The sequence below is a fragment of the Panthera uncia genome, chromosome F2 (assembly GCF_023721935.1).
Source record: "Panthera uncia isolate 11264 chromosome F2, Puncia_PCG_1.0, whole genome shotgun sequence".
NCBI classification, from domain to species: Eukaryota; Metazoa; Chordata; class Mammalia; order Carnivora; family Felidae; genus Panthera; species Panthera uncia.
In genome coordinates this window covers 49,770,495-49,797,516 of record NC_064812.1, presented here as the reverse complement: position 1 = coordinate 49,797,516, position 27,022 = coordinate 49,770,495, and the positions used below count along the sequence as shown (strand labels likewise).

Below are 27,022 nucleotides of genomic sequence, written 5' to 3'. Positions count from 1 at the left end.
CCAACCTTTGAACGGAGAGTCAGCATAATTGGCCCATAGATGTGCCACTTAGGTGCATTCAAACTTTTGTCGTGGCATCTTTGAGCCCTTCTTTTCCCTAGACAGATGTCAGTAATTTTTTCATCTGCTACCCATGTAATTTGGTTTTGCATCTTGCACCATTGTCGTCTCTCTTGTCTGGTCATTGTATGGTTTGTCAACCCCAGATTGAGGTACTCAGAATGGAAAACGTTGCTCCAGTTATGATGTGACTGTTGCCACCTGTAACGTGACTGCTATTTCTGTTCTGAATACCTTACTGCTAGCATTTACACACTGGATTAAACCGGTGATGTCTCTGGTCACAGATATTGAATTAAATACATGAATGGAGCTCTGTTCTCTCCTAAAACTGCATTGAAATGGTAGGATTTTTAAAAAATCTCTAGAAGAGTTAGAGATTTTAAAAATCTCTAAAAATTTTTTTAAAAATTTTAAAACCTCTAGGCATAAAGAGAATGGGAACAAAATTTTAGAAACTGGACAACAGACGGAGAAGGTACCTGAGTTAGTATACATACCCTAGAAATCTAAGTCTAATTTTAACCACAGAAATCCCAAAAGGCTGAAAATCAAAGACATCATGTTCCTCTGGAAAAGGAGGTATACACATGGCTGCAAGTCTGTTAAGGAATCAGATTCCTGTATTCCTAACTGTCTCTGACCTACTAGAAATCTGGAGAAGTTACCTATAGAATAGCTAAAAAGCAGATCCCAAAGCTGGTAAACAACAAATTTGAGTGCAGTTGAAGACAAGGAGAGAAGTGAAAGTTTACACAACTACTGTAGAAATTCCAAGCATTCTACCCCCTCAGCTGCCAGGCTATTGGCAAGACACCAGAAGTTTTAATTAGGGAGATGAGCATCCTAAAAAGAAAGATTTTTTTTTTCAATATATGAAATTTATTGCCAAATTGGTTTCCATACAACACCCAGTGCTCATCCCAAAAGGCGCCGTCCTCAATACCCATCACCCACCCTCCCCTCCCTCCCACCCCCCATCAACCCTCAGTTTGTTCTCAGTTTTTAAGAGTCTCTTATGCTTTGGCTCCCTCCCTCTCTAACCTTTTTTTTTTCCTTCCCCTCCCCCATGGGTTTCTGTTAAGTTTCTCAGGACCCACATAAGAGTGAAAACATATGGTATTTGTCTTTCTCTGTATGGCTTATATCACTTAGCATAACACTCTCCAGTTCCATCCACGTTGCTACAAAGGGCCATATTTCATTCTTTCTCATTGCCATGTAGTACTCCATTGTACCCCAATGTTTATAGCAGCACTCTCAACAATAGCCAAATTATGGAAAGAGCCTAAATGTCCATCAACTGATGAATGGAAAAAGAAAGATTTAAAGATGCTGGCATAGGCATCACCCAAGAAAATGGTCAACCACATCATCCTGCAAAAACAATATCCCTTTGCTTACAAAGCTGCCCCTTGATATTTTAATACCTCACTGTTCAATGAATGGACAAGCATCACCCAATAATTGCAAACACTTACCATGAAAAGGAGATATCAAAAAAGGGAGAAAAAAAGAAAACTTGGATGAAACATTGTGCAGAAGAAAGAATAAAACTTTAAAAGAAAAAGTAAAAAAAAAAAAACTGATTAACATACTCAGAAAGAATGAGAAAATATTGCATTCATGAAATAAGAACATGACACTAAAAATGAGTATTCAGAAGACAGATAAAAGAGCTTTTAGAAATTAACATGTGATAGCACAAATAATTCAGTATTGGAAGACAAAATTGAAGAAGAAAATAGATATGGAAAATAGGAGGGGAAGGATATGAAAATTACTGGATGAATATCTGAATAATAGGGTTACAGAAAGAAAGAGGGGAGATCATCAAAAAAAATTTTAGAAAAAAACCTGAAGGGAACATGTGGGTGGGTCAGTCGGTTAAGCATCTGACTGGCTCAGGTCATGATCTCATGGTTTGTGGGTTCGAGCCCCGCGTCGGGCTCTGTGCTGACAGCTCAGAGCCTGGAGCCTGCTTCAGATTCTGTGTCTCCCTCTCTCTGCCCCTCTCCCCCACTTGTGCTCTGTCTCTCAAAAATAAATAAATGTAAAAAAAATTTTTTTAAGAAAAAACCTGAAGAACATTAATCAGGTTGAAAGAATCCACTGAATGCCTGAAACAATGCACGAAAAAAGATGCACATCAAAGCATCTCATTGTGATATTTCAGAACATGAGGGCAAAGAGAAGGTCCTACCATCTTCCAGAGAGACAGGAAAGGAGAGAAAACAGTTTTCATATAAAGAAACAGGAATCAGAATACCAATAGGCTTCTCAACAGCCACACTGAAAACCAGGAGGCAATGAAAACATACCCTAAAAATTCTGAGGAAAGATCATTTACAAGCTACAATTCTGTACCTAATGCCCAAACTATTAAATGTGAGGGTAGATTAAAGACATTTGCAGATATATAAATATCAAAAAATGTATCTCCAGTTCACTCTTTCCCTGAAAAGGACTGGAGGAAGTAGTTCACAAAAAACAGGTCAACCAAGAAAGGAGAAACATGGCTTTCCCAAAGCAGGGAAATACTGAGGCAAGAGCAAGGGGAATCACACGATGGTGGTAAAGGAGAGTCTAGCATATGAGCTGTGCAACAGACCCAGAAAGAAATCGAAATCCGAACAACTCAAAAGCTCCGGGAGAGACTTTTTCAAGATGAAATTGATAGAATGGCTAACGGGTAGGTAAGTGAATTGGTTGGAAACAAGATTTACAGGTCTAGTTAAAGTTGGCACAAGTATGTATCTGTACACAGGGAACTGAGTTAAACAAAACGAAATAAGATGACAAGTTCAAGGCACTTTTTAACACCAAAGAAAATAATACTGTTCAGGAAAGAAAAATTATGTGTTATATACTAACAACTTAGCTGCACAAAGCATTTTCATACTTAAAATTAAGTAAACACAGAACATTGATCTAATCTAATTTACAGTGTAACTCCCTAGAGTGATGGGACGTAAGTGGGGATTGTATGACAGAGAATTGAGTCCTCAGCTTCCTAAGTATGATACCAACAGGTAAAGCCTAAGACTGATCAAGAGACAGCAACAGAAACACCTATTTAGAGATATGAGGGCATATATTTAAAAGAATGAGCTGAGTTGAAAGCCTTTAAAAGAGCTGAAAATGGTGAGCAGGTAGGAACAGAAGACTGCTATTTTTCATAACAAGTCTTGTGGAAATATTTAACTACAAAAATTAAGTGTTTTAAAGAAGCTAAATTTAAAGTTGTGAAAAGAAAATGACTTGTCTTTAGCAGTTGGAGCAAAACTTTTCCCTTTGCTTACTGGAGAATTTCCAATGGCTATCCCTCAGGGAACTGTAAAAGAAAATTGCACTGGACACTTATTAAACATGGCATAGGAAGACTTTATTCTAGACTATTGCAATAGGGGTCAAGACTAGTGCAGTAGGGGGTGGAAATTGAACACTACTAAAACAAAAGGCAGGATAATTTTTAAACGCTGGAGTAAGCTAATGGAAAAGTATTAGAGGACATTAGTACAGAGGTTGGTTGGTATGACTGGGCCATCTGTGTTTGCTAATTGACTGTTATGGAAGATAAGCTTCTACTCTCCCACAGAGACTATCTTTCTTGATGATTACATTTCAAGGGGATGACTTCTAGGTTTTAAGATAGGCAGGCCTAGGTTGCAAATGATTTACATCTCAAAGGGGCATAAAAAAAACTTCACAATTCCAAGTTTTCTAAAGTAAATGCTCTAAGAAAAAAGAGGTCTGGAGCCTATAGTCAGGAGGGAGCTGAGGGGTACATTAAGGTCCTTGGTAATAATTCAATCACCATCTTTCAAAATAGAAATCTTTTTCCCCACTTTCTTATCTAAATATACTGTGTCCAGTCTCTGTCACATCACCACTCTATAAGTCCTGTGAATCAAATTGCCAAATTAACATTTTCTGTTCCTTCTACAACCAGTGTTGCAAAATGTTACCTTAGCATATTTTTACCTCTTCTCTCTGTTTTGCCAGTGCTATTGCCTGTACCCAAGCCCTCATCTCTCACTTGCTCTAATGAACTCATCTTATTTTTTACCAGCTTTATTGCATAGGCATAAAACTCACCCATTCCAAGAGTGTAATTCGATGACTTCTTAGTATGTTACTGAGCAGTACAACCATCACCACAAAGCAGCTAGAACATTTTCATCCTCCAAAGCCTCACCTGGTAGCCAGTCACCCCACTTCTAGTTTGCTTCCTCCTTAATTCATCCTCCTTGTGGCAAATAGATTTACACTAGCAAGACATCTATAAGGCCCCATACTTAAGAATCAAACAGAACTAGATCGAATCCCAAAACTTACTAGTTGTGTGGTACTTGGTATTTATAAATTTTGAAATTTATAAAATAGGAGTTGGGGTGCCTTTGTGGCTCATTCAGTTAAGCATCTGACTTCACTCAGGTCATCATCTCACGGTTTGTGAGTTCAAGCCCCACATCGGGCTCTGAGCTGAGAGCTCAGAGTCTGGAGCCTGCTTCAGATTCTGTGTCTCCCTCTCTCTCTGACCCTCCCCCTCTCGCACTCTGTCTGTCTCTCTCAAAAATAAATAAACATTAAAAAAAATTTTAAGTAAATAAATAAATAAAATGGGGGAAATTGGGGTGCCTGGGTGGCTCAGTTGGTTAAGCGTCTGACTTCAGCTCAGGTCATGATCTTGCAGTTTGTGAGTTTGAGTTCCATGTCCAGGTATGTGCTGACAGTTCAGAGCCTGGAGCCTGCTTCAGATTCTGTGTCTCCATCTCTCTCTGACCCTCACCTGCTCACACACACACTCTCTCTCTCTCTCAAAAATAAATAAACATTTTTTAAAAAGTAAAATGGGGGAAATTAATATCTATTCCTTAAAATTGTGAGGTTTAAATAAACACAATGGATCTGTAATTTTAAAAATTATTTATATTGGGGGTGCCTCGGTCGCTCAGTTGGTTAAGCATCTGACTTCAGCTCAGGTCACGATCTCACAGTTTGTGAGTTCAAGCCCTGCGTCAGGCTCTGTGCTGACAGCTCAGAGCCTGGAGCCTGTTTCAGATTCTGTGTCTCCCTCTCTCTGTCTGCCCCTCCCCGGATTGCACTCTGTCTCTGTCTCTTTCAAACCTAAACATAATTTTTTTTTATTATTTATATTGAGTCTGTGGTGACCTTAACAATCCAGGGTACTCAATGAGAACAACTTTGAGATCATTTTCTCCAGGAATGTACTTCTGTAACTGACATTTTAGTGTGAAAGCAATTATCCTATGAAACTTTCTTTATGCTCATTTATGTCATTATTAGTAATACCATGCATAATACGTTGTATCTTTTTAAAAAGCATTTATTGAAATCTTTGAGTTAAATTCATATTATATACAGGTGTTGTAATATAGAATTTTTTTAAATACAGCTTATACTGGTATGCGAAAACAATAGTTATAGAATACTAGCTTGACTCTAATGAATAATGTGACTGTTTTATATCAACATTCTTTCCAACCATCTGCTAAGTACAATTTAGCTAGTAATTAGCTATCAATTAAGCCAGCCTATCAAAAAACTTAACTGCCAACTCAACCAATTTTCAGAGTTATATTAATGATAATAGCTATGCAGCAAACTGAATTTAATGAAAATACTTTGAATATATATCCCAACAATTCTAACTTGTTTTCTATATCATATATCGCTTATGAAATAGAAATGAGACATACAAAAAGTGTTTTGAATATGAAGATTGAAATTTAATATAAATTCCTTTCTTTCGTGGCTTTTTAAAGCCTGAGGCATATTCCCATAAACAGAAGTACTTAACTAGCACTTGTGCTTCTTTTCCTTTGATAACCATTATTTAGTTGGAGCATGTGCCCCTAACCAAACAGACTTCTTCAGTCTTTAATTTGAAATTAGCTGGTTACTGAGGAGATTCAAAGCTCTATCAAATTAGGCCTTTTTCTAGAGTTATATTAGGAAATAGCCCAGGCTATGGAAACAGAAAGCCTTAAGTGGGAACTCGAACACTTGCACTTATTAACTGTGTGACCACAGGCACCTTTTTCTTCTCCACCTGGAAAACGATAAAGAGGCCTACCTTACAGGATGTCTCAAGGCCTGTGGTTAATGCATGCTGCATGGTCAGTACTTTGTAAGCACTCACTAACTTGGAGCCATAACCTTTTTTTCCTCCTGAAATCCTTATTTATGTAATATTAGAGATATCTTTTAGGCATATAGCTGCTAGATTTTTGGTTCTTAATACATTCTTTCAAAAAATATCTAAAATTCACTCTGCCCACCAAAGAAATCCTATGGCCAACCTGTCATTCAGACTTAAAGAATTCAGCAGGGACTCCAAAAGATGTCAGTGTTCCAAAGCAGCCATCCTCCCATAAGTCCTTGCACACTTCACATTTTATTTTTTCTCCTGAAGACTTATCGTGTAAAAATGAACAATCTTCTAAGAAACTCTTAGACCCCGCATTTTATTTGACTTAATGGTATGGGACTCTCATGTAAAATGTGACAAGGATGTTTCTTTTAACCTCTGTGGATTCATATTTTTGCAACCATGGTGCCAAATTCAACAATCACTCTGACTCTATGAAAAGAATTTGACACCCACACATTTATTTTCATTTTTTTGGTCCCATCACAATTCATGAATATATTCAGCAGATATTTCATTTGCATGTAAGGCTCTGAGTGAACCATCAGGGCTACAAAGATGAATAAAAATGTTTCTTCCCCAAAGAACTTTAGTGGTAGAGACATAAATGGGCGTGCACACACATACATAGTACATATACGCTCAGCACTCACAATAAAAAGGAAAAAGTGATCAACAGAAAAAATAATTATGTAGGTGAAGAAAATGTTATAAAGGCAGGAATAAACTAAAAAATACTCCTCGTTTCTAGGAGAAATAAAGTTAGATAATTATTCATTAAAAATAGAACAAGCTGCTTTGTTTCCACTTCAACAAAATAATTACTGGATCAAAACTGCTTGTTAAACTGTGAACCAACAGTTTAATAAACAAGATGTGCTTTCATGTGCAATTTTATTCCTGGAACCTATCATTGTTTACCGATTATAACATTTCTTACTGAGGTAATGACAAAAATCTATGATGACTACATATTACTGAAGCACAGGTTGATTGTATTTCTGTTAAACTGCTATGAATTGACTGCCATTGTAATTAAAGTTTTTTCTCTCAAACCAGATAATGTCTTCCATGCATTTAGCCTTCAAGTTAATTAATGGATGAATGAGGATGAGTCCTAGGGTTTTTTTGGTGGTTTTTTTTTTTTTTTTGCATTGAACACTATTGCCTTTGAAATTGGCTGTCAGAGGAGTTGCATGTATGTTGTATAACATACACGAAAAAGCAGAGACTAACTTAAAACATTATGTCTGTCTAAACAGAAACGAAGGGACCATGTCAAAGCCCAAATTGTCCTTGTAATGTAGATGCTTAATGGTCAATAGTAATGAATGATTTTGACATAAACTGTTTGCCTAGAGCAATAATATAGGTTCAACTCAATAACCATTTTTGAGCCTGTTACGATAACATGTTTGTGTCGCCTTTACATTTTAAAACACTCATTTGAGTATACAACAACTCTCTGAAAGATGTTATTTTCATGCTCATCTTTTAGAGAAGAAAGCTATAGTTAATAGGATTAGTAATTAACAGAATTATGGATCTTAAATTCTATATCGTTTCTAATAGCTTATATTATCTCTTCTATTCAGTAAGGGGTACAGAGCAAATCAAACTATTTCTTGATAACTGACTTGTATTGCACTTCTCACTTTATAAAAGATTAACATCTATATTATCCCCTTTGAGTGTGACAATGACCTTTTGAGGCAATAGCTCTAGTATTAAAGAAACTTAAACACCACAGAGAGAAGGATAAGACAAGAGTAGACTAACTGTAAGACAACGTTTGATTTGGGGTTTGATTGATCAGGGAAGAAGGGATGTCATTCAGTTTAGGAAGATCAGGAGAGTCAGCATGGATTTCAAACATAACTGCAACAAATTGCTACACAAAGCCAAATGAGGGCTAGGCATCTTTAAGTTCTGATCCCACATGGGTTTTCTGAAAATCTTCTGTGGTTCTTTGGCCAAAAATTTTCCAGAGGGGGAAAATAAGAATATTACTTTCAACATTAAAAACGAGGGTTTCCAGAGAACAAATACTTCTGAAAATCATTAGAGAAGAAATGTATATGTCAAGCCAAATGAATTTCCAAAATAATATTAATCCTAAGCAAAAGTACAGTTGTGTATTATGACAAAAGAATAAACATAATGACCTAAAATCCAGAAAGTCTGGCTTTAGGAAAAAGTTATACAATACATTTTTCACTGTATAGGATAATAATTGTCCAATCCCAAATGCCCATTCCTCTCTCATTCCTGAAATATCAGCACCAGGTCATGACAGCAGTGGTATTTTGAACGAGTGGTAACCTAGAGTGGCAAAAAGGGAGGGGTCAAATGATAAACACAAAAATCACTCGAAGGAGAAAGGCTGAAGGATGGAAACCAGAGTTGCCAGATGCATTGTGCTGTCCAAAGGGTCAGCCATAGTAGAGGCTATCAGGTAGAGCATGGGATGTGATCAACAGCAGAGATTCAAAACTTCAGTGCTCAAACTAGTCTGCCCATCACAGTTTTTTCTCCATTGGTGCTGGTCATGAATGTGTAGATAGGTTAAAGGTCAAGAACTACAGAGGTCAGTGATAGGTGGAAAGAAGGTGAGAGGAATAAAAACTAGCAGTTTTCAGTGACAGTTAAGTTCAGCATGTGGTCTGTGTCTGTGTCTCTTGCCTGATTTGCCTTCCTTTTAATCCAGAGACTTGGGTAATATTCTCCCAATTAAACTTTTTGGTTAAGTTTTACAATAATCACTTTAAAGTCTTCATAAGACTTTCTATGCTAAAAGTGATGTAGATAAGACATCAGAGAAGAAGGAATTTAAGCTACTTGCTTTCATCAGTACACTCACATATATGAAGATAAAAAGTGTAGCTTAAAGCAGAATTTACATCATCACTACAGTAGTTATGCTGATCTGTGGAAAAAAGCAAAACTGACAAGTTGATAGAAAAACATCATGAAATGTATAGTCTGTGTCTATATATGGGAAGTAAATGAAGAAAAAGACCTTAGGTTTTGTCATTTTAAGATGCCTGTAGTAATTATTTTTAGCCTTTTTGGACCTACCAGCTCTTCTCCTCCTCTGAAATGGAGCCTCAGCCCCACAAGTTTTTCAGTTATTCCTGATCTTACCAGCCCTCTTGTTCCATGCCTACTGGTGTTGTTATCCTGACACTTTCACAGTGAGGAGCACACAGTCTCCTTTTAGTATGTAACAGTACACATTTATGTAGTCCTTCATAGTATGCAAAACATTTCCAAAATAGAAGCTCTGTTAATCCTCACAGCCAACCCCAGAGGTAGGTTTTTTTTAATCAAAGCTTTTATACAGATGAGGAAAGGTTGACCTAATACATTTAAAGGACCTGACCGAGTGGCCAGGCCCAATGCACATGATTCCACTGGCAAGTAGCTAAGCTGGAACTAGAATGCTGTCCTCTGACAGCAGGACCAGAGCACAACCCTATCCTTCTGCCTTATTTTCAATACATAAACTTTATTATTTGGAGAATTAAACTGCAAAAACACATGTATTTACACAAGTAACTATTACAATTTTAAACAATGTATAGAAGAGGATACCTGCTTATTTATACATCATTTTTATCAGTTTGTTGATTACATATTACTTGTATTTGAAAATATTTGTGCTGAGTCAAAATATATGCATATCAATACTTACTTTCTCTTTAAATCACATTTTGAAAAAGACTAGGAATGAACACCCCTCAATTTATTTGGCTCTATAAAATATCTTTATTGCCATAAAAATATAACTATATAAGCTTAAAAGGTAGCATCTCTTAAAACTCAAATCAGATAATGGGATAATTATCTGATAAAATTACAATGATTAAAATGAGTGAAAATCACCCAGCTTTTGAGATAGCCATGTATACATGGGAATAAGTTAAGAGAAGGAGGTACAGTAACTGATCTCATGTATTCAATACCCAATGCTTTTTGATATTTTCATAGGAGATGAAAACCAACCACTAGGGGAAATATTTATTATGTTGTCAGCATAATTCCCATCAGAGTGAATTTCTGTAAATGGAGCATGCACACCCTGGTAATTGTAGGGAATTCTGTTAATGTAGAATGTAGCTTCATCTGTTGAGCACTTATTATTTGCAAATAACTCTACTAAACACTATTCCAAACCCTGGAAGTTAAGTAGTTATCCTAATTATACGGATGAAGAAACTGAGGCACAAGAAAGGTTAACCACTTTGGCTTTGCATAACAAAGTTAGTAAATCTATCACCAGAATTTTATTCGTAACCACTGCAGTTAACCATATCTGCCAGACTCTAGTCTAGTCTAGAATCTAGACTCTAAAATTTCAAATTATTGTTCACATAGAAAAGTTGTCTGAAAGACAACACATGTGCTTTTGTACTTTTTTTCCTTGGGGAATTTTTTTTCTTTTTCAATTAAGTTTGAACTTGTCAATGAGTTTTCTTCATCGTCCCTCATTCAGTGAACAAGTTCTATGTTTTATGTGATTTTTACCCTCTGTTTTTGTTATATTTTTTCCTCTAAGAGTATACCCCTATTAGAAAAGAATATATATAGCTGGAAAGATCCATCTATTTATGTAAATATTTATTTATTTATATACTAGTATCATCTAGATTTCCTAATTTTTGCTAATTCCATTTAAAAGTAAACATACTTCCATGAAAATGCACACAGATTAGGCACGTAATTTACATGACTGAATAAATTCAACCAGAACATAATATTACCTTATCCTCCTCACACAGAATTTACCCTTTCATAGACTGTTTTTTCATGGTTTATCCAAATGGCTCATGAGCAACCCAAGGTAGTAGTCATTTGCTTTCTCCCCCCCCCAGAAGCTCAGAAGAAGCAATTGGAAGAGAGTATAGAGCTGATCCAAGATGAATGTGTGTCAGAGAATGCAGATCACTCTACAGAGGAGCCTGCTGAAGGAGGGCCAGATGCGGATGGAGAAGAGATGACTGATGGGATAGAGGAGGACTTCGATGAAGATGGGGGTCATGAGCTGGTAGGAACTAAACATTTGGTGTTCACACACTTTGGTAACAGCACCAGCATGTCAGCCACTCACTCATTCTAAAATAAGGATAAAATATCTGGGGGTTATTTATTTCTTATATGCATATATGTAAGGCAACATCACTACAGTGCTTTGCACATAATAAGTGCTCAATACATTTCTGCCAACTTAAAATATGACCGAGTAAGTTAATGGACAGTTGAAATATTATATATGAGATTAGTTATATTTGAAGTTCCAAATGAAAGGTTCTCTCTTCTGGATGCTCCATCATAAAAAGAATCTTGCATTTGTGCAATTATATGTGAACTACATGTGGATATAATATCCTGGCAACGAATGACCATCTACTGGAAGATACATGGCTCCCTCTCTCACTCAATAGTATCACTCAGTGATGATAATTATCTTTACTAGTTGTATGGCCAACGGTTGTTTCTATAGTCTGCAGACTAAGATGACCCTTGGTATATGGCCAGTTCGCCATCATCAGTGCTAGTGCTGCTTGATAACCAGTTTTTATGAGCTAAGGATTTAGCCAAGACTTGATTCTTTATGTGTTTTATTTTCCCAACGTTGTAATCATACTACTCATTTCTGATGTCCTTACCTATATACTCACACCAAAGACTTGGTAAATCTATGCTGATGAAGATGCGGTCTCTCATATTTTATCATCCATGAAACTAAATATACTATTTTAAAGGGATTGACTAATAAAAATGATGAGAGGACAAGTGTGAATGTGTGTGTGTGTGTGTGTGTGTGTTGCCAATTCTCAAATATCTCTGTGGACTGATCATATTAAACTTGACTTATCCCAGGTAATATCAGATTCCAATTTGTTAACAATACTTACTGTTACTTAACTAATTTTGACATGGTGGTTGTTGTTTCGGCATGGTAACCACTCTGTCAGTAATTTCATTTATGGAGCTCTATATTGATTTTTTAACATTCCAGTTCTGTTTAAATTGCATGGAACCTTCATTTAAACTTTTCAAATATGAGTCTTTAATAACCACCCTTATTTCTCCAAAAGCCTGCCTCAGTTTGAAGGGCTTTGGTTACTTTTTGAATGGTTTTGATTTCAGAAATCTATTGAGAGGGACTAGAATGAAGAACTTACAACTTTTGCAGCTTCTCCTCAGGCCAGACTCTAATTCAATAACTTAATTTCCTCAGCCCATTCTAATCAGACTTTTGATTTCACCATTTTATTGTGACTGCTCTTGCCAGGGTCTCTGGAGCCCTCCATGTTCCCATTTCCATTCGTTACCTCTCTGTCCTTATTCTCATTTACTTCTCAGCAGAATTTGACTGAGAATTGTTTAGGAGAATTCTAAGAAAATATCCTACCTTACCAATTGCTCATTCTCATTTTCTTATGTTAGAAATTTTCACTCCATACTTCCATGATATATATATATTTATATATATTTAATTAATAATTAATTAATTATATTTATTTATTTTATATTTTAAATTTATGTTTAATTTATATTTTATATTTTTATTTTTATTTATTTTATATTTATTTATTTATTTATTTTATATTTATTTAATAATATACATTTTTTGAGAGAGAGAGGGAGAGAGAAATCCCAAGCAGGCTATGCACTGTCAGTGCACGCTGATGTGTGCTCGAACTCACAAACTGTGAGATCATGACCTGAGCTGAAACCAAGAGTCAGACACTTAACCAACTGAGCCATACAAGTGGCTACTCATTTTAAATATTAGAGTAGCCCAGAACTTTGTCATAGGCTACATTCTCTTTCTACATACTTTCCCAGGATTACTTAGAGCTTCAAATGTCATCTATAGGCCAAAGATTCCTAAATCTATATTTCTATCCCTGATCTCTTCCTAGAATTCTAGACTCAAGCATTTATGTGCCTATCTCCAATAAATAATTGAAACTCAACATGAACAAAACATTTTTGTTTTTTTTTTCCAGTCATCGTATCCCTTTCCAGTCTAACAACATCATTATCCACACATTTGTTAAAAACAAAAAGACTAGGATTACCTTTGATTCTCTCCATCCTCTCCCATTAACTCTACCTCCAAATCATAACCCAAAGCTAGTTACATCTCCACTACAGCTAAGCAGATTTTCTTGGTTTAGCCCATGCACTCCATTCTCCACACAAGAAAGGTAAAATCTTCATAAACTATATATCAGGTAATGTTGCTCCCTTGCTTAAAATCCTACAGGGCTTTTTATGACACTTAAAATCAAAACCCCCCGGGCACCTCGGTGGCTCAGTCAGTTAAGCATCCAACTTTGGCTCAGGTCATGATGTCGCAGCTCGTGAGTTCGAGCCCCGGGTCAGACTCTGTGCTGACAGCTCAGAGGTTGGGTGGAAGATGCCAGTGGAGAGAGAGAAGTTGAATGAAGAGAAAAAGTTCCTGATGCTGAAGGGAAAGGTATGGTGTATGGGCTGGCCTTCAACACAAAGAAAATGAACACTCTTGCACTGAAACTAACTGCAGTAAGTCTGAGGATTTGATGGCAGGTGTTTAAGGGAGTTCAAGCACAAACTATATAAGTCAGAGGGTGATGATCCCTGGAGAGTGAGGAGAGACAGGCAGGACCACAGATTTGAGGAAAATGGAGATTTAAAGAAGCTAGTATGCAAAACATAGAGGATCACTGATGTAGAAAACATATAAAGATTGACAGCTAGTACCAATAACAAATTGAGGTTAAAGACAAAGATTTGATATGGTAGTATTTTTTGAACTTTATGGTGTATCAGGATTACCTGGGAAACTTGTTAAAATACATATTGTTGTATTTCATTTCAAGAGTTTCTGATTCAGTAGACTGAGTGAGTCTGGGCCTTGCATTTCTAACAACTTCCCAAATCATACTGATGTTACCAGTCTGGGGACCACACTTTAAGAACCACTGTTGTAGAGACACTGGTCAGCCCAGCTGTGGGATTTCCTCCATTGACTTGTATCAGCCCTGATAGAAGCAGGGAGAAAGCCAACATATTCAGAATTGGATTTTTGTCAGATAAGTGTAAAGAAAAAATAAATAAAGAGCACTGGGGACATTAGTAAAGACTAGATAACTAGATGAATCATGTTGGGGAACCTGAGGAAGGAAGACAGGAACACAGGAAGGGGTTGAGAAGGAGAAAATAGAGGCAGAAAGGGAATAAGAGTCCTATGCCTTTAAAGGGAGGTCATGCTTGTCTCTTGTCACTCTCCAGAGATTATCATCCTTTGACTTACATTTATATAGTTTGTGCTTGAACTCTCTTAATGAAACGCATATGAGAAAAGTGATGATTGTACTTGGAGACTGAGATATTTCAGACATGTGACAAGTAAGAGATAAGAAGATCTATAGGAGACAGTGATGGAAGTGGGCTCAGAGGAAAAGTCACCATATATGAAAACTTCAAGGAACTTCGAGGTTCAGCTGCAAGATCGGTCATCTACCTGAGCATGAGATCACTTCAAATACCAGATAAAGTAAAAGAAGTTAAGAAGTAAGACAGTTACCAAACGTCAGCAGCCATGAAAGAGGCAGCATGGCCAGTTTTAGTCCCAGATCTATCACTATCCAATCCAACTGAATCACCTTAAACAAGTAACTTCTCTGAGTCTCAACTTTCTTATCAGCAAAATAGTAAGATTATATCAGATATGTCTAAAATCCATTCTGTTTGATCTTTACTCTGAGTCTGTGTTCCAGGAACACCACATCTGAAGGAGCAAGGGTTGATCATGCAGCCAAGGGAATAAATCCAAACCATGGTGTATGGTTTACACTCTAAACACACAGAAAGTAACTGATTAGACCTATTTCTGTCTGGAGGTGCTAGGGTTTTCTCCCTCAACCCTTGTGTTACAAGTGGGAGCTTAGGGTCCTGAAGAATTAAATCCTTCTCTAGTATCTCACTTTGGTTCCAAGACTTGGAAAACAATGAATGAGCTATCTAAATGGAGACTGGGGAGTCCCTCCTAGTGATTGCTCTAGAGAAAATTGCTCTATCTGGTGTCCACTGTTTTCTCCTTTCCAGATCAAATAATCCATGGCTCCCAAAAAAGGAAAATAAAAGCATAAATATTCTCTTTTAGAAAGGCAGATATTATTACAGATTCAGCAAGGATACAATATAATTAGGTTTTTAGCACACACAGTAGGAGTCAGAAAGAAGAGGTAGAATCTACATGCTCAGGCAGGTGCTCAAAGAAAATCAGGAATGAACAGGAAACAAGAATTCTGTCTGAGGCAAGGGAGATCCAGCAAAATAAGCTAATAGGGCAGCTGTAGGTGGCGGTATCCCTTGTGAAGCATGTGAGAAGCTGAAGGCATGAGCTATCTATTCATCATCCAGTTCTAAATATCCAGTTAGTGAAATTGATTTCCAAGAAGCAATCCAGTCAGCTGATATTTGGTGCCTATTGTGTGTGAACGAGGTGCTACAAAAAATGCAAAGGTAACTAAAACTATTGCTTTATGTATGAAATGAAATGTTCACATAAATGGCTCCTTTTTTTTCAAGTAGCTTAGTGCCTTATAGAATCTAATTTCCTCATGTAAAAAATAATAGACTTGTACTTGATAATTGATGAGAGGTCAGCCAAAACTAAAAATTTGTGATTCTATAATCATCTATGCCTATATATTTCATTAATTTTTAGAAATTAATATTTGAATTTATTTAAAATTGAACTCTATTAATGCATTGTACATACATTACCACACTATCGTATTCCTCTTTCTGAATAAATCCATTTGCAAATATTTATTGACTGAACACTAATGAATGGCACAGAGTTTTTTGCTATGGGAATAAAGAAGGACCATCATAATTTTTCCCTCCAGAAGTCTAAAAATTGAGGATAAGGGCTACAGATGTGGTTTTTTTAAAGCAGTATATTATGGTAAGAAACCACATGAGAAATATAGTTTATTAATGGGGAATCACATAGAGCTGGAGTGGTCAGAAAGACTTCTGGCAGGAGTAAGATTGGAACTTTATGTCAAAGGGTACCAAATTACAGCAACAGTATGTATTGTAGAAAAAAAATATGTGTAGAAAAAAACAGTATGTGTGTATAAAAAATATTCAAATCAGCCTTCATTGTTCCTAGACCATTTTATAGAATAAATATTTAATATCCAATATACATTAGATACTTCATATGATAAGTAGGTAGATGGGTGGGTGGACAGATGGATGGATAGATAATGAACGTATTTTTTTATAAAACTACTGGAAACTTCCCAAATAAGATGTTTATCTTCCAAGCTTTTTTATTTTTTTTTAAATTTGCCAAAGTTGTAATCACCTTTTTTATAAAATAACATGATACAAAATAAAAGTAGTCTGTGTCATAATGGAAATACTATAGAAAAGTAAGTGCTCAGTACCTTGCTAATGAACTCTACCCAAGCTTCTATGTATATACACTCCAGGACGATACACAGCTGTCAGATATGACAAGGGACCTTAGAGAGGTTCTTCGTTGTATTCCAAATCAAAGTTCTTGGTCGACTTGTATCCAAATACCTAAGGTGCTTTCTGAAAATGCTGATGTGGATTATCTGGGAAAGAGCCCAGAAATCTGTACTTCTATCAGGTTGAGGTCTGAAAGTACAAAGCTAAACCATCAATTCACGAAGGAAACTATAGACAAACCAAACATTTAAATGGATTTTAGAGAATTTGAGCTCTTTTGAAACCTACTTGTAATTACTTTTGCTTCTGCTGACTGCATACAATCAAATCAGGTAAATTTAGTAAGAATCCACAGTAGAATTACCTAGCTAGATTGTGTAATGCTTAGGTATGCACGCTGAGTACTACGTTGTAATACATCTTTCGGCATTTACCAAAACACTCAAATTAAATTTAAATTAAGCAGCAAGTCACATAGGCTTTAAGGAATTGAATTTCTATGCACATTGGAGAAGGTTTGGACCACAAATCAAACCCTAGAGTTGGAGAGACCTCTAAGCAAGCATTCTGATACACCCCTGAAAAACTGAAATGCATAAAGCACTCTGATCAATATTTTCAGTCTTTATGAACAGACTGAAAATGTCTCCTTTTTGAAACTTTTAATTTTTTTCCTAATGAAATCCTTTGCCTGGGTCCTCCCTTTTATCAGCCATGCATCTCTCTCTTTTCATTTTCATCATTTGGGCTGAATGCTAGCTAGGGAACCAGCAAGAACTTGGGAGACACACTCCCAAAGGTAGTGTCAACTGAATTAGTTAGAGGTATTTATCACAAGGAAGCAAGAAAGTGGTTACTTAACCTGTTTGATTTGGACCTGTATTTCAGTGCAGCATTGAGACCTTCGTCTTGAATTCTGTCAGTCCATAATTTGGACAGAGTCAGGGATCAGATGAACAATCATGGTGCATGCGTCCCGTAAGTGACCTGGCCTGGGTGACTTACTGCTGAGGTATGAATGACCAGGGCCACTACAGCTAATTAGCCAGCTCTTCTCAACAGAAATGGGAGATGGCTAAGTGCTTGATAGGAGGCAAAAGTTGTGACAGGTGGACATCTATATCCTGGCTCTCCAGCCTGGAATCCTGCCTCGTCAGGAGCTTTGGTCTCTGTAATAAGTGTTCCTTGTAGTGATTTTCAGACTTTCTCTTCTTGGCATCTTTCTTTATTTCAGTAATTTTTATTTTAGCTAAAGAACTCTGCCTAGCTCCTTTGGATAAACTTTTTACCTCTCCCCAGAGGAGGCTTGATGGCTTAGTTGTTTTTAAACACACAAATTCTTGGGGCACCTGGGCGGCTCAGTCGGTTAAGAGTCCAACTTCAGCTCAGATCATGATCTCACGGTTTGTGGGTTTGAGCCCCGTGTTGGGCTCTGTGCTGATAGCTTAGAGCTGGGAGCCTGGAGCCTGTTTCAGATCCTGTGTCTCTCTTTCTCTGCCCCTTCCCCGCTGGTGTTCTGTCTCTCTGTCTCTCAAAAAATAAATAAATGTTAAAACATTTTTTAAAACACAAACTCTTGGGTGCCTGACCGACTCAGTCAGTAGAGCATGCAACTCTTGTTGTCAGGGTCATAAGTTGGAGCCCCACATTGGGCATAGAGATTACTTTAAAAAAAGAAAAAAACAACATGCAAACTCTGCCTGAAGTTTGACAGAAACAGTTCATGACTTTGCACAAGCTGTTTACCTGTATCCTCACTGGCCTCAACCTTTTTTCATCTATAAAAGGGGATTAGTAATAATATATGCCAGACCAAGGATTGTTGTGAGCAATAAATGGGGTAATGTCTAAAAAGCACATGCCTGGCACAAAAGAGACATTCAGTTAAAAATTTGCCAAGTGTTTGTGGGTTTTTTTTTGTACTGTATCCTTTCACATCTCCCTTTGTGTTTTCTTATCCCCTTGAACTTCATTTATTTAATCTTGCTAACCCCGTTTTTTCCATGCGTATCCAGGTATGCTGTAAATTAGGTCACAGTAGGACTAATAATAAAAGTCCTTCAGCCTCATATGAACCCCTGAACAGTTGTAGTACCTTGCTAGCCCCACCCCCAAGTCTCTCCCAGTTGGAGGTGGAAGAGATCCTAGAAATGCCTCATTTATGCTCAGACACATGATATGTGCTCCTGCTGCCTGTCCACCACCTGCTCTCCCCTTCAGTGCACAGTCTTGCCACAGCCTTTGCTGTCCCCTCTTGTGAGAGAACATTGTTCTCGGCCCAGAGCGCTGCCTCTTCTGCACCCAAAGATGCAACACCCACAAGGTGCTCCTGGAGTAGCGTCCCTTCAGGTCTCAGGATGAAACACCAGGTTCCAAGTTAAAGCTGAGAGAATGATGCCCTTCTCCCCAGCTCCGAGTTGGAAGTTGTCACACAGAGCACAGCGTAACACAGGTTGAAGCCTGAACCCACCGTCAAGAAAAGCAGCCACTTGAGCTGCTGCTGCCTGAATATCTGCTATACATCCCTGCTTCTGTGCGTGATTCTCCAAACAGCAGTCCGTATGCTCCTGTTAAAACTTAAGACAGGTCAGGGAGCCTGGGTGGCTCATTCGGTTAACCTTTGACTTCGGCTCAGGTCATGATCTTGCTGCACTTGAGTTCAAGCTCCATGTCTGGCTCACTGCTGTCATCAGCACAAAGCCCACTTCAGACCCTCTGTCCCTCTCTCTGTGCCTCTCCTGGGCTTGCACTCTCTCTCAAAACAAAATAAAACATTAAAAAAAAAAAACTTAAGTCAGATCATGTCATTCTGTTTTAAACACCCCAAGAGTTGCCTACCTCACTCAAAGTAGAAACATGTGTCCTCACAGTGATCTCCACAGCCCTGCATTCCATAACCTTTGATCTGGCTCTGACTTCTCTCCCACTCACTCCATGGCAGCCACACTGGCCTCCAGGCCCACATCATTCAGCTCCTGTCTCAGAGCCTTGACACTTGTTACTCCCCTGAATGGAAGAACAGAAAGGTGGAGTCCAGATTGTAAAGGGCCTTGATGTTTGAAGTTTGGTCTATAAATTTCATGTAAGTAAATTGGGAATGGACTTTATATAAGAGAATTAGGACACAATGCAACATAGTGGTCTGATGCAAATTTTTCTGGCATGAGATAAAGCAGGGTTTTCAGATTTAGCAAATAAAAATACAGGACACCCACTTAAATTTGAATTTCAAATAAACAATGAATAATTTTCTAATGTAATCATGCCCCAAATATTACACAAGGCATACTTATAACAAAAAAAAAAAAAAAAACCCAGTTTGTTATTTGTCTGAAATTCAAATTCACCTGGGCTTCCTGTAATTTATCTGGTAACCCTCCCCAAAAATGGGTTTGAATACTGACCTTGAACAAACTCTTTAACTTCTCTCAGCCTCTGTTTTGTCATCTGTGAAATTGGAATAATAATACCTACCTTATAGGGATCTTGTAATGATTAAATGAGATAACTCATGAACATCATGAGTTAAAGTTCTTTGGCACACAGTGAGCTAGTAAATTGCAGCTATTGTTATCATTGCCATCATCATTACCATCTCATTTTGCAAGTGAAGCTTTCAATAAAACATTACAAAATTTCTAACAACAAGCCTCATATGGAACTTTGTGTTTTTAAAGTCTCTGGAGATTGAATTTATTAAAAAAACGCTTCTTATTTGATAAGAAAGCCTTCAGGAAACAAATATGCTGAGAAAAATCATACTCTGCTTTCATCTTGTTAAATTTTTCTTTGATTTTATACTTGCTGGATTATTCAATTCAAAGTCATTCCTTTCAAGTCCCCTTCTTATGCTTTTTCGTTTCTTTTCTTTTTTTAAGATAATGCTAACTGTAACCTATGATGATATGTGGCTTTCATTTGAGTTGTTGCTGTACATTTGCTCTCAGGCTTCTGTGATCTGGCTGCCAATTTAATTACAGATGGTCAATTGTAGTTTTAAAGAATCTTAAGCATGTGAGAAGCCTTATATGTCACATTTTCTACTTCTTATCCAGCTACTCACAACAACCAAAAAAATTCTTTAAATAAAATAGTGGAAACTCGGTAATGTGCCAGATATTGTTTGTGGCTAAAGATTCAAAGAACAAGGTGAAGTGGTTTCTGATCTTATAACACTCTCAATGGGTACACGAGGGAAGTACTGCAGCCAGAACAAATAGATGTTAACCAAACAGTGTGATAAGTACTATTATCACGTGAGTCATCACAGTAGAGTGTAGCAGACAAATGATGGAGCAAATGAATCTGAGCAGACTTCAGAAAGGTTGTGACATTAATGCTGGTTCTTAAAGAATGAAAAAGTGTGTGCAAGGAACACAAAGAGATAGGACATCAACAGAGAGAACAGAATATACCAAAGAAAGGCTTGCAAGAATCTGGTGTCTATTGAGAAGTCGGGTTGGTTCGTTTGGCTAAAGCAGCAGTTCTCACATGGTCGTTCCAGGACCAGCAGTATCACATCATGCGGAAACTTGTTAGAAATCCCAGTTCTCAGAAAAGCAAATTCTCAGACTCTAACCCAGACTCACTGAATTAGAAACTCTGGAAGTGGATCTCAGCCATCTGTGTTTTTAACAAGCCCTCCAGGTGATTCTGATACCTAAGAAAGTTGAGAACCACTGGACCACAGCGATAAGGTTTTCAAACCTGGGTGCACATAGAATCATCAAGCATGCTTTTTTATAAATACCAGTGACAGGGGCCTCAAGCTATACAACTAAATCAGAGTCAGGATGGAGCCAAAGCAAAAGTCCAAAGATGTTTTAATGTGTAGCCAGAATGGAGAAGCCTTGAGATAGAGCACATGGTATATGAAGAAGGAAGGGTAAACAGATACTTCACCAAAGAAGTAAGCACATGAAAACTCACTTAAAATCATTAGTCTTCAGGAAAATACAAATTAAAGCTACTAAAAGGTAATATTGCACATCTTCCAGAACAGCTAAATGGACTGATGTAGTGAAATATTGGCAAAGATATGGAACATTCCAACTCTCTAGGAAGACACAATGTAATAACCATTTAGAAATGTCTGGCAATTTCTTATAAAACTCAATATAATGAGGCAGCAGTTCAACTCCTAAGCATTCAAGAGAAATGAAAATATATGTCTAGAAAGTACTTGTGTGAGAATGTTTTAGCAGTTTTACTCATAATATCCAAAAACTAGAAACAATCCATCAATCAGAAAGTGGATATATAAAGTGTGGTTATATATTCATACAGTGAACACTACTCAGCAACAAAATGGAACAAACTACTGAAATTACACCAAGTGAAAGATGTTTTGCACAAAAAAGTACAATATTGTAAATTGCATTTAAATGAACATAGGTTGCCTGCAGGGTGAGGGTTAGGGGCAGGAATTAACTTTCCTGGAATGTCATTCTATTCCTCATACTGGTGAACATCCACTTTTATTTTATTACTCAGCTCTAATATGACGCCCTCTAGAAACCTTACTGATATTCCCAGTTAGAGTTAAGTATGTCCTCCACAGCTCACACAGACTTCTATTAGAACACTCAGTTCATTGCTATTACTTTTTAAAAAGTCTCTTTCTCCAACTAAACTTAAAGCTTCTTGCAGACCAGATGGTCTCTTTTGGTTTTGTATCCCTCTCGCATATGGTACAAGGCACAGGAGGATGGATGAGGTGGATAAGATAGAGGGACGCTGAATTATTTGATGGTCCTTGACATACTACGTCATACTGTGTGTATGTGCTATTCCTTCTAACTTGAATACTCTTCCTCACTTTGTCTGGCTGATCAACATATCTTGTGTCTTCAAGACTATTGTCACAATTCATGAATCCATCCCTGAACAAAGCCCCCAACCTTCCTGGACACATTTGAGTTTGCTTCTTTCTTTAGAACACACTCCATACATATCTCATCAACCTTAACTTGCTATATTGTAATTAGTGATTTCCATTCCTTCTGGCTTATTGATTTGTGAATTTCTCAGGGCTTATTTTATTTTGTCGTTTTCCTCAGTATGGTGCTTAGCACATGTTAATGTTAATGAATATTTGATAAACAGAGGAATATGTCCTCAGATTCACCCAAACTATGAGCCTTCTCCTATTTCAAGCACATTTTATTGTGTATTCTAATCAGATTGGGTTCTAAATATTACTTTTGTATGCATGCCCTCTGTGATTTAGAGGATTATTATACAAAGCAGAGAAGCAAACCATTTTCATTATAACTTAGTCACTAGGTCATTCAAGCAGCATTCTGTGCATTTTAAAGGCACTGAGGAGGAACAACAGAAGGAGACTTAAAACCAACACATCAAAGTCAACACAACAGTATTGACTGTTGTGTTGGTTTTCGGTGGTTCTGTATTATTACCTCCCGTGAGTGATAAAAATGCAAATTTGAAGTAACCTGAATTTAGTTAGCAAAGCTAGGACACCGAGTTATAAAACAAATCAAGAAATAAGCCTCTCTCTCACTCCCAATCTGCAATTTTTAAGCCCAGAAAGTACACAAAAAGCTGAAAGTCACAAGTTCATAAGAAAATAAACTTCAGAGAATTCAAAACTAAATTATGCCCAGATGAGTATGATAGATGTTGTGGTTCCAAATGCAGCTAGGGCTGTATCATGGTCAATAGCAAATTCAAAAGCGAAGGCTTTAGAGCTAAGGGCTTTTGAGATGTTAGAACTATTGTGGTAGACATGTAATTTCCAAACGACCTCTAATGATGTTAAAAGGCAGTGTAATAAATCGAGAGTATAGATCCAAACAAAATAAAATATTTTCACCATCCCAGAGTATCTATACAAAAAAGGCAAACAAAAAAGGAAGTGAATAGAAAGGTTCTGAAGTCTTGGAAATGAGAGGCAGTCCAAAAATAAGCTTAAATATACAAAAACAAGGAAAAAGAGCTACTTTTCTAGAAACGTCATAATGTTCTAGAGGAAAATAGTGCAATCTGAAGCATTAAAGCTGTCAGATTTCAAAGGCTAGTAATGAAAGTTGTGGAGAAATAAAACAATCCTGCCAACAAAAAGGCCCTTTCCTCCCAAGTATAGAACAGAAAATAGAATTTTTGAGTAAGCAGTCACAGATTTATATGCATAGAAGGTAGGACTAAAGTGATCACAATGTTAATATCAAAGAAAATTTGCACTGGATGGAGTTAAGCAGGTAAAGAAGACATTATTCAAGACCATGGCAATGGAACAGAAAGACTGAACTCAACTCTTTGGAAACAAAAGTCAGCAGAGTTTTTAAGCCTGGGTGAGTTGGTGGAAAGTACCAGAAGACATTAGTACAAAGGTTGACCAAGGTGATTAGGCCACCTATGTTAGCTAATAGTTACTTATCTAAGTTAGGTGCCTACCCTCTCAAAGAGACTGGGAGATAGGGGGAGCTATCTTCCTCAATGAGTACATTTCAAAGGAAAGGCTTGCAGATCCTTGAGAAAGAAATACCTACATTGTAAAACTGGCAAGAAGCTGGGAGAAGATTTACATCTCAAAGGGGCAGAAAAATAATTTGCAAATGCAGGTTCTCTAAAATAAATGCTCTAAGAAAATGAAGGTCAGGAGCCTCTGGACTGGAAGAAACCCATCTAAAGTTTAGTCAAGCTGGGGAGAATGTTAAGGTCTTGGTCATTAGGATGAAATCTTATGCATTTTACGCAGCAAAGCAGAACAGTTATCTCCCCAAGAGACAAAAAGCCGAACCTCGTGACAATCTCCTGTACAGCTCCTAAGAGGTCTCAGAGCCCAATCCAGAGCTACCTTTTACATATGTCAAATTAAAAACAATTATAAATTTAGTAAGTAAATGCTTTACTTGAAAAGATCATTGCAAGGGAGGATGGGGCTAGTGGAATAAAGAGCCTTGACCATAAGCTCTGCAAGCTTCTCAAGAGTTAAACTAAAAGGGTTTTTCCTTTTCTGGAGAAGAGTAAACAAAGCTAGAGCTAACAGGATATGGGAAAATGGGGCGAAAAGTTGACAAACTGAATAATATATCAGGTAATGTTTTACCCTGGGGCCAGCCTATTTTCCCAGAAGGTCCCTGCCCAGAAGGGTTGTATACAGTCTCAGGCAGATGGTGGGCCAAAGTTCAGAGTCCTGGAAGAAGAGGAGCTTAACCAAAGTTTGATTAACAAGCATTTTATTCTCATTGATCAAACAGGGATAAAACAGTTCAGCTAATCTTTTATGAGACCAAGAATGGGAATTTGGAGGGTCTATGTCTAACTGTGTCATAGGTAAACAAGTAGGCATCAATAAGTCTTACCTAAGTCAAATGGGGAAGGATGGTTCCTTGCAGTAAACCATTTTCCACACAAAGGGTGGACTGGGGCAACAGCAAAGAGTGTTGTTCTTAACCTTCACTGTTTCTCAGGATTCCGGCTCAGGTAAAATTCAACATTATCACATACCTAGAGGTTATTTGGCCCATGATCTTGGAGCTATCACTACACTGTAAACATTAGAGAATGAGGTTAACCCCTAATGGGATTTATCTTTATGTCAAAGGTTAGAAGGAAAGATCTAGATTCCCTGGACCTCCAAAGAGACATTCTAAGAAAAAAGCCAAGGATAAGTTGGTCTTTTTGCCTTTTTAAATGGAGAAAAGCATTTCCATTTACCCTTACAAAGTGCCAGATGTAAGTTTAGCAATTCAGAAGGGTTATTTGGGTTTTAGATTCAGATGGGCAAGTCTTTTAATAACTACAAGACCTTAGGCAAATCATTGACTCCCTGAGGCTTACTTCAACATCTGTTAAAGGAAGTTTTTGCAAGTTATTGAAAGGATTAAATAAGATCATGTTTATAAAAATCCCTGCTATAAGTATATGTGTATGGCAAACTTAATCTCTTCCCTCAAGTAACAAAATTTAATGAAGTGCCAGTTGTAGGAAATTTTAATAACTTTGAAAGGAAAACATTTAAATGATTAAATTACAGTGTTTATACACATCCCTTACAACTTTTGTTGTCTTAAAATTTCAGCATATTTTATTATTTTTTTACAGTTTATTTATTTTGAGAGAAAGCTCACATGAGCGGGGAAGAAGGGCAGAGGGGGAGAGAGAGAGAGAGAGAGAGAGAGAGAGAGAGAGAGAGAGAGAGAATCTCAAACAGGCTCCACATTGTGGAGTCCGACTCAGGGCTTGATCTCACAACTGTGAGATCATGACCTGAGCCGAAATCAAGAGTCAGACACTTAACCAACTGAACCACCCAGGCACCACCACCCCCAGCATATTTTATTAACAATCTGTGTCTTACATCAAGGCACTCTTTTGAGATAATCTCTGTTGAACTGTAGTATAGGAGTTTGTAGCCTGACACAACCATTTGAAATCTCTGAGAAAAGTTACACTGATTTCAATTTTGAAGAAATTATTTTCATTTCTATAGGTATAGTAAGAAGAATGAACTAGGCAAGGAATAAAAGAAGGTACATAATTATCTCATTTAGAGAGAAGATTGGTCTACCACTTCTTAGCCATACATAATCACACTTGACAAATTCTAAATTTTTGTGTTTAGTCTTTAGATCTCACTCTACCCCCATCTCCTAATCCTCACCAATGGGATCTTTGTCTCCTCACAATTGATCTGAACACAGAGACTAGATCATTTATGGATAGGGATTCCCATCCAAGTAGTCAAACACATACAGGGAGTTCCATGGAGTAGACATGTCGTATTCTGGCTGCCTAAGAGGTAATTCCATTAAGGATGAGTAAGATGTTACATATTCATATCAATAACATAGGGTTCTTAAAATAGCCCACATATATGATTTGTTCAGAAAGCCTATTTTTGTGCCAGATGGCTAAAATCCACACCACAATTCTGATGTTGTCTAGCCAAGCAACATTAAATCAATAAACTCTTCTAGGATTCTGAGAGGTAAACAAATAATTTCTCTTCCTGTAAATTATTCTAGAATTCCAAACAGCAAAATCTACTACAAAGAGGGTCCTAGTGATGTTAAGAGTTTTAAGCAACAGAAACAGTTTAGCTACATATGTGTTTTCCCATTCATGCCATTTTTATTCAGGCAACCAGCAAATACTTATCAATGATTATTATGATTATTTTAATTGTGTGATTATTATGCTCAGGCACCATTCTAAGTGCTAGTCACAAGTCATTGAATGAGAAAGAAAATGCCTCTTTTGGGGGTGGAGGGCACCTCATTCTCAGATGGAAACTTACATTCTAGTTAAGGATTTATATTCTAAAACATATTC

At 37.2% G+C, this 27,022-nt stretch overlaps 1 protein-coding gene across 1 annotated transcript in view; it reads left to right on the top strand.

Annotated features, from left to right (window-relative positions):
* RALYL (RALY RNA binding protein like) overlaps positions 1-27,022 on the top strand; it is a 148,357-nt gene that overhangs the window by 100,923 nt on the left and 20,412 nt on the right. The window contains exon 6 of the mRNA XM_049633218.1: positions 11,110-11,282. Within this exon, the coding sequence (XP_049489175.1) occupies positions 11,110-11,282 (173 nt within the window). The remainder of the gene's footprint in view (positions 1-11,109; positions 11,283-27,022) is intronic.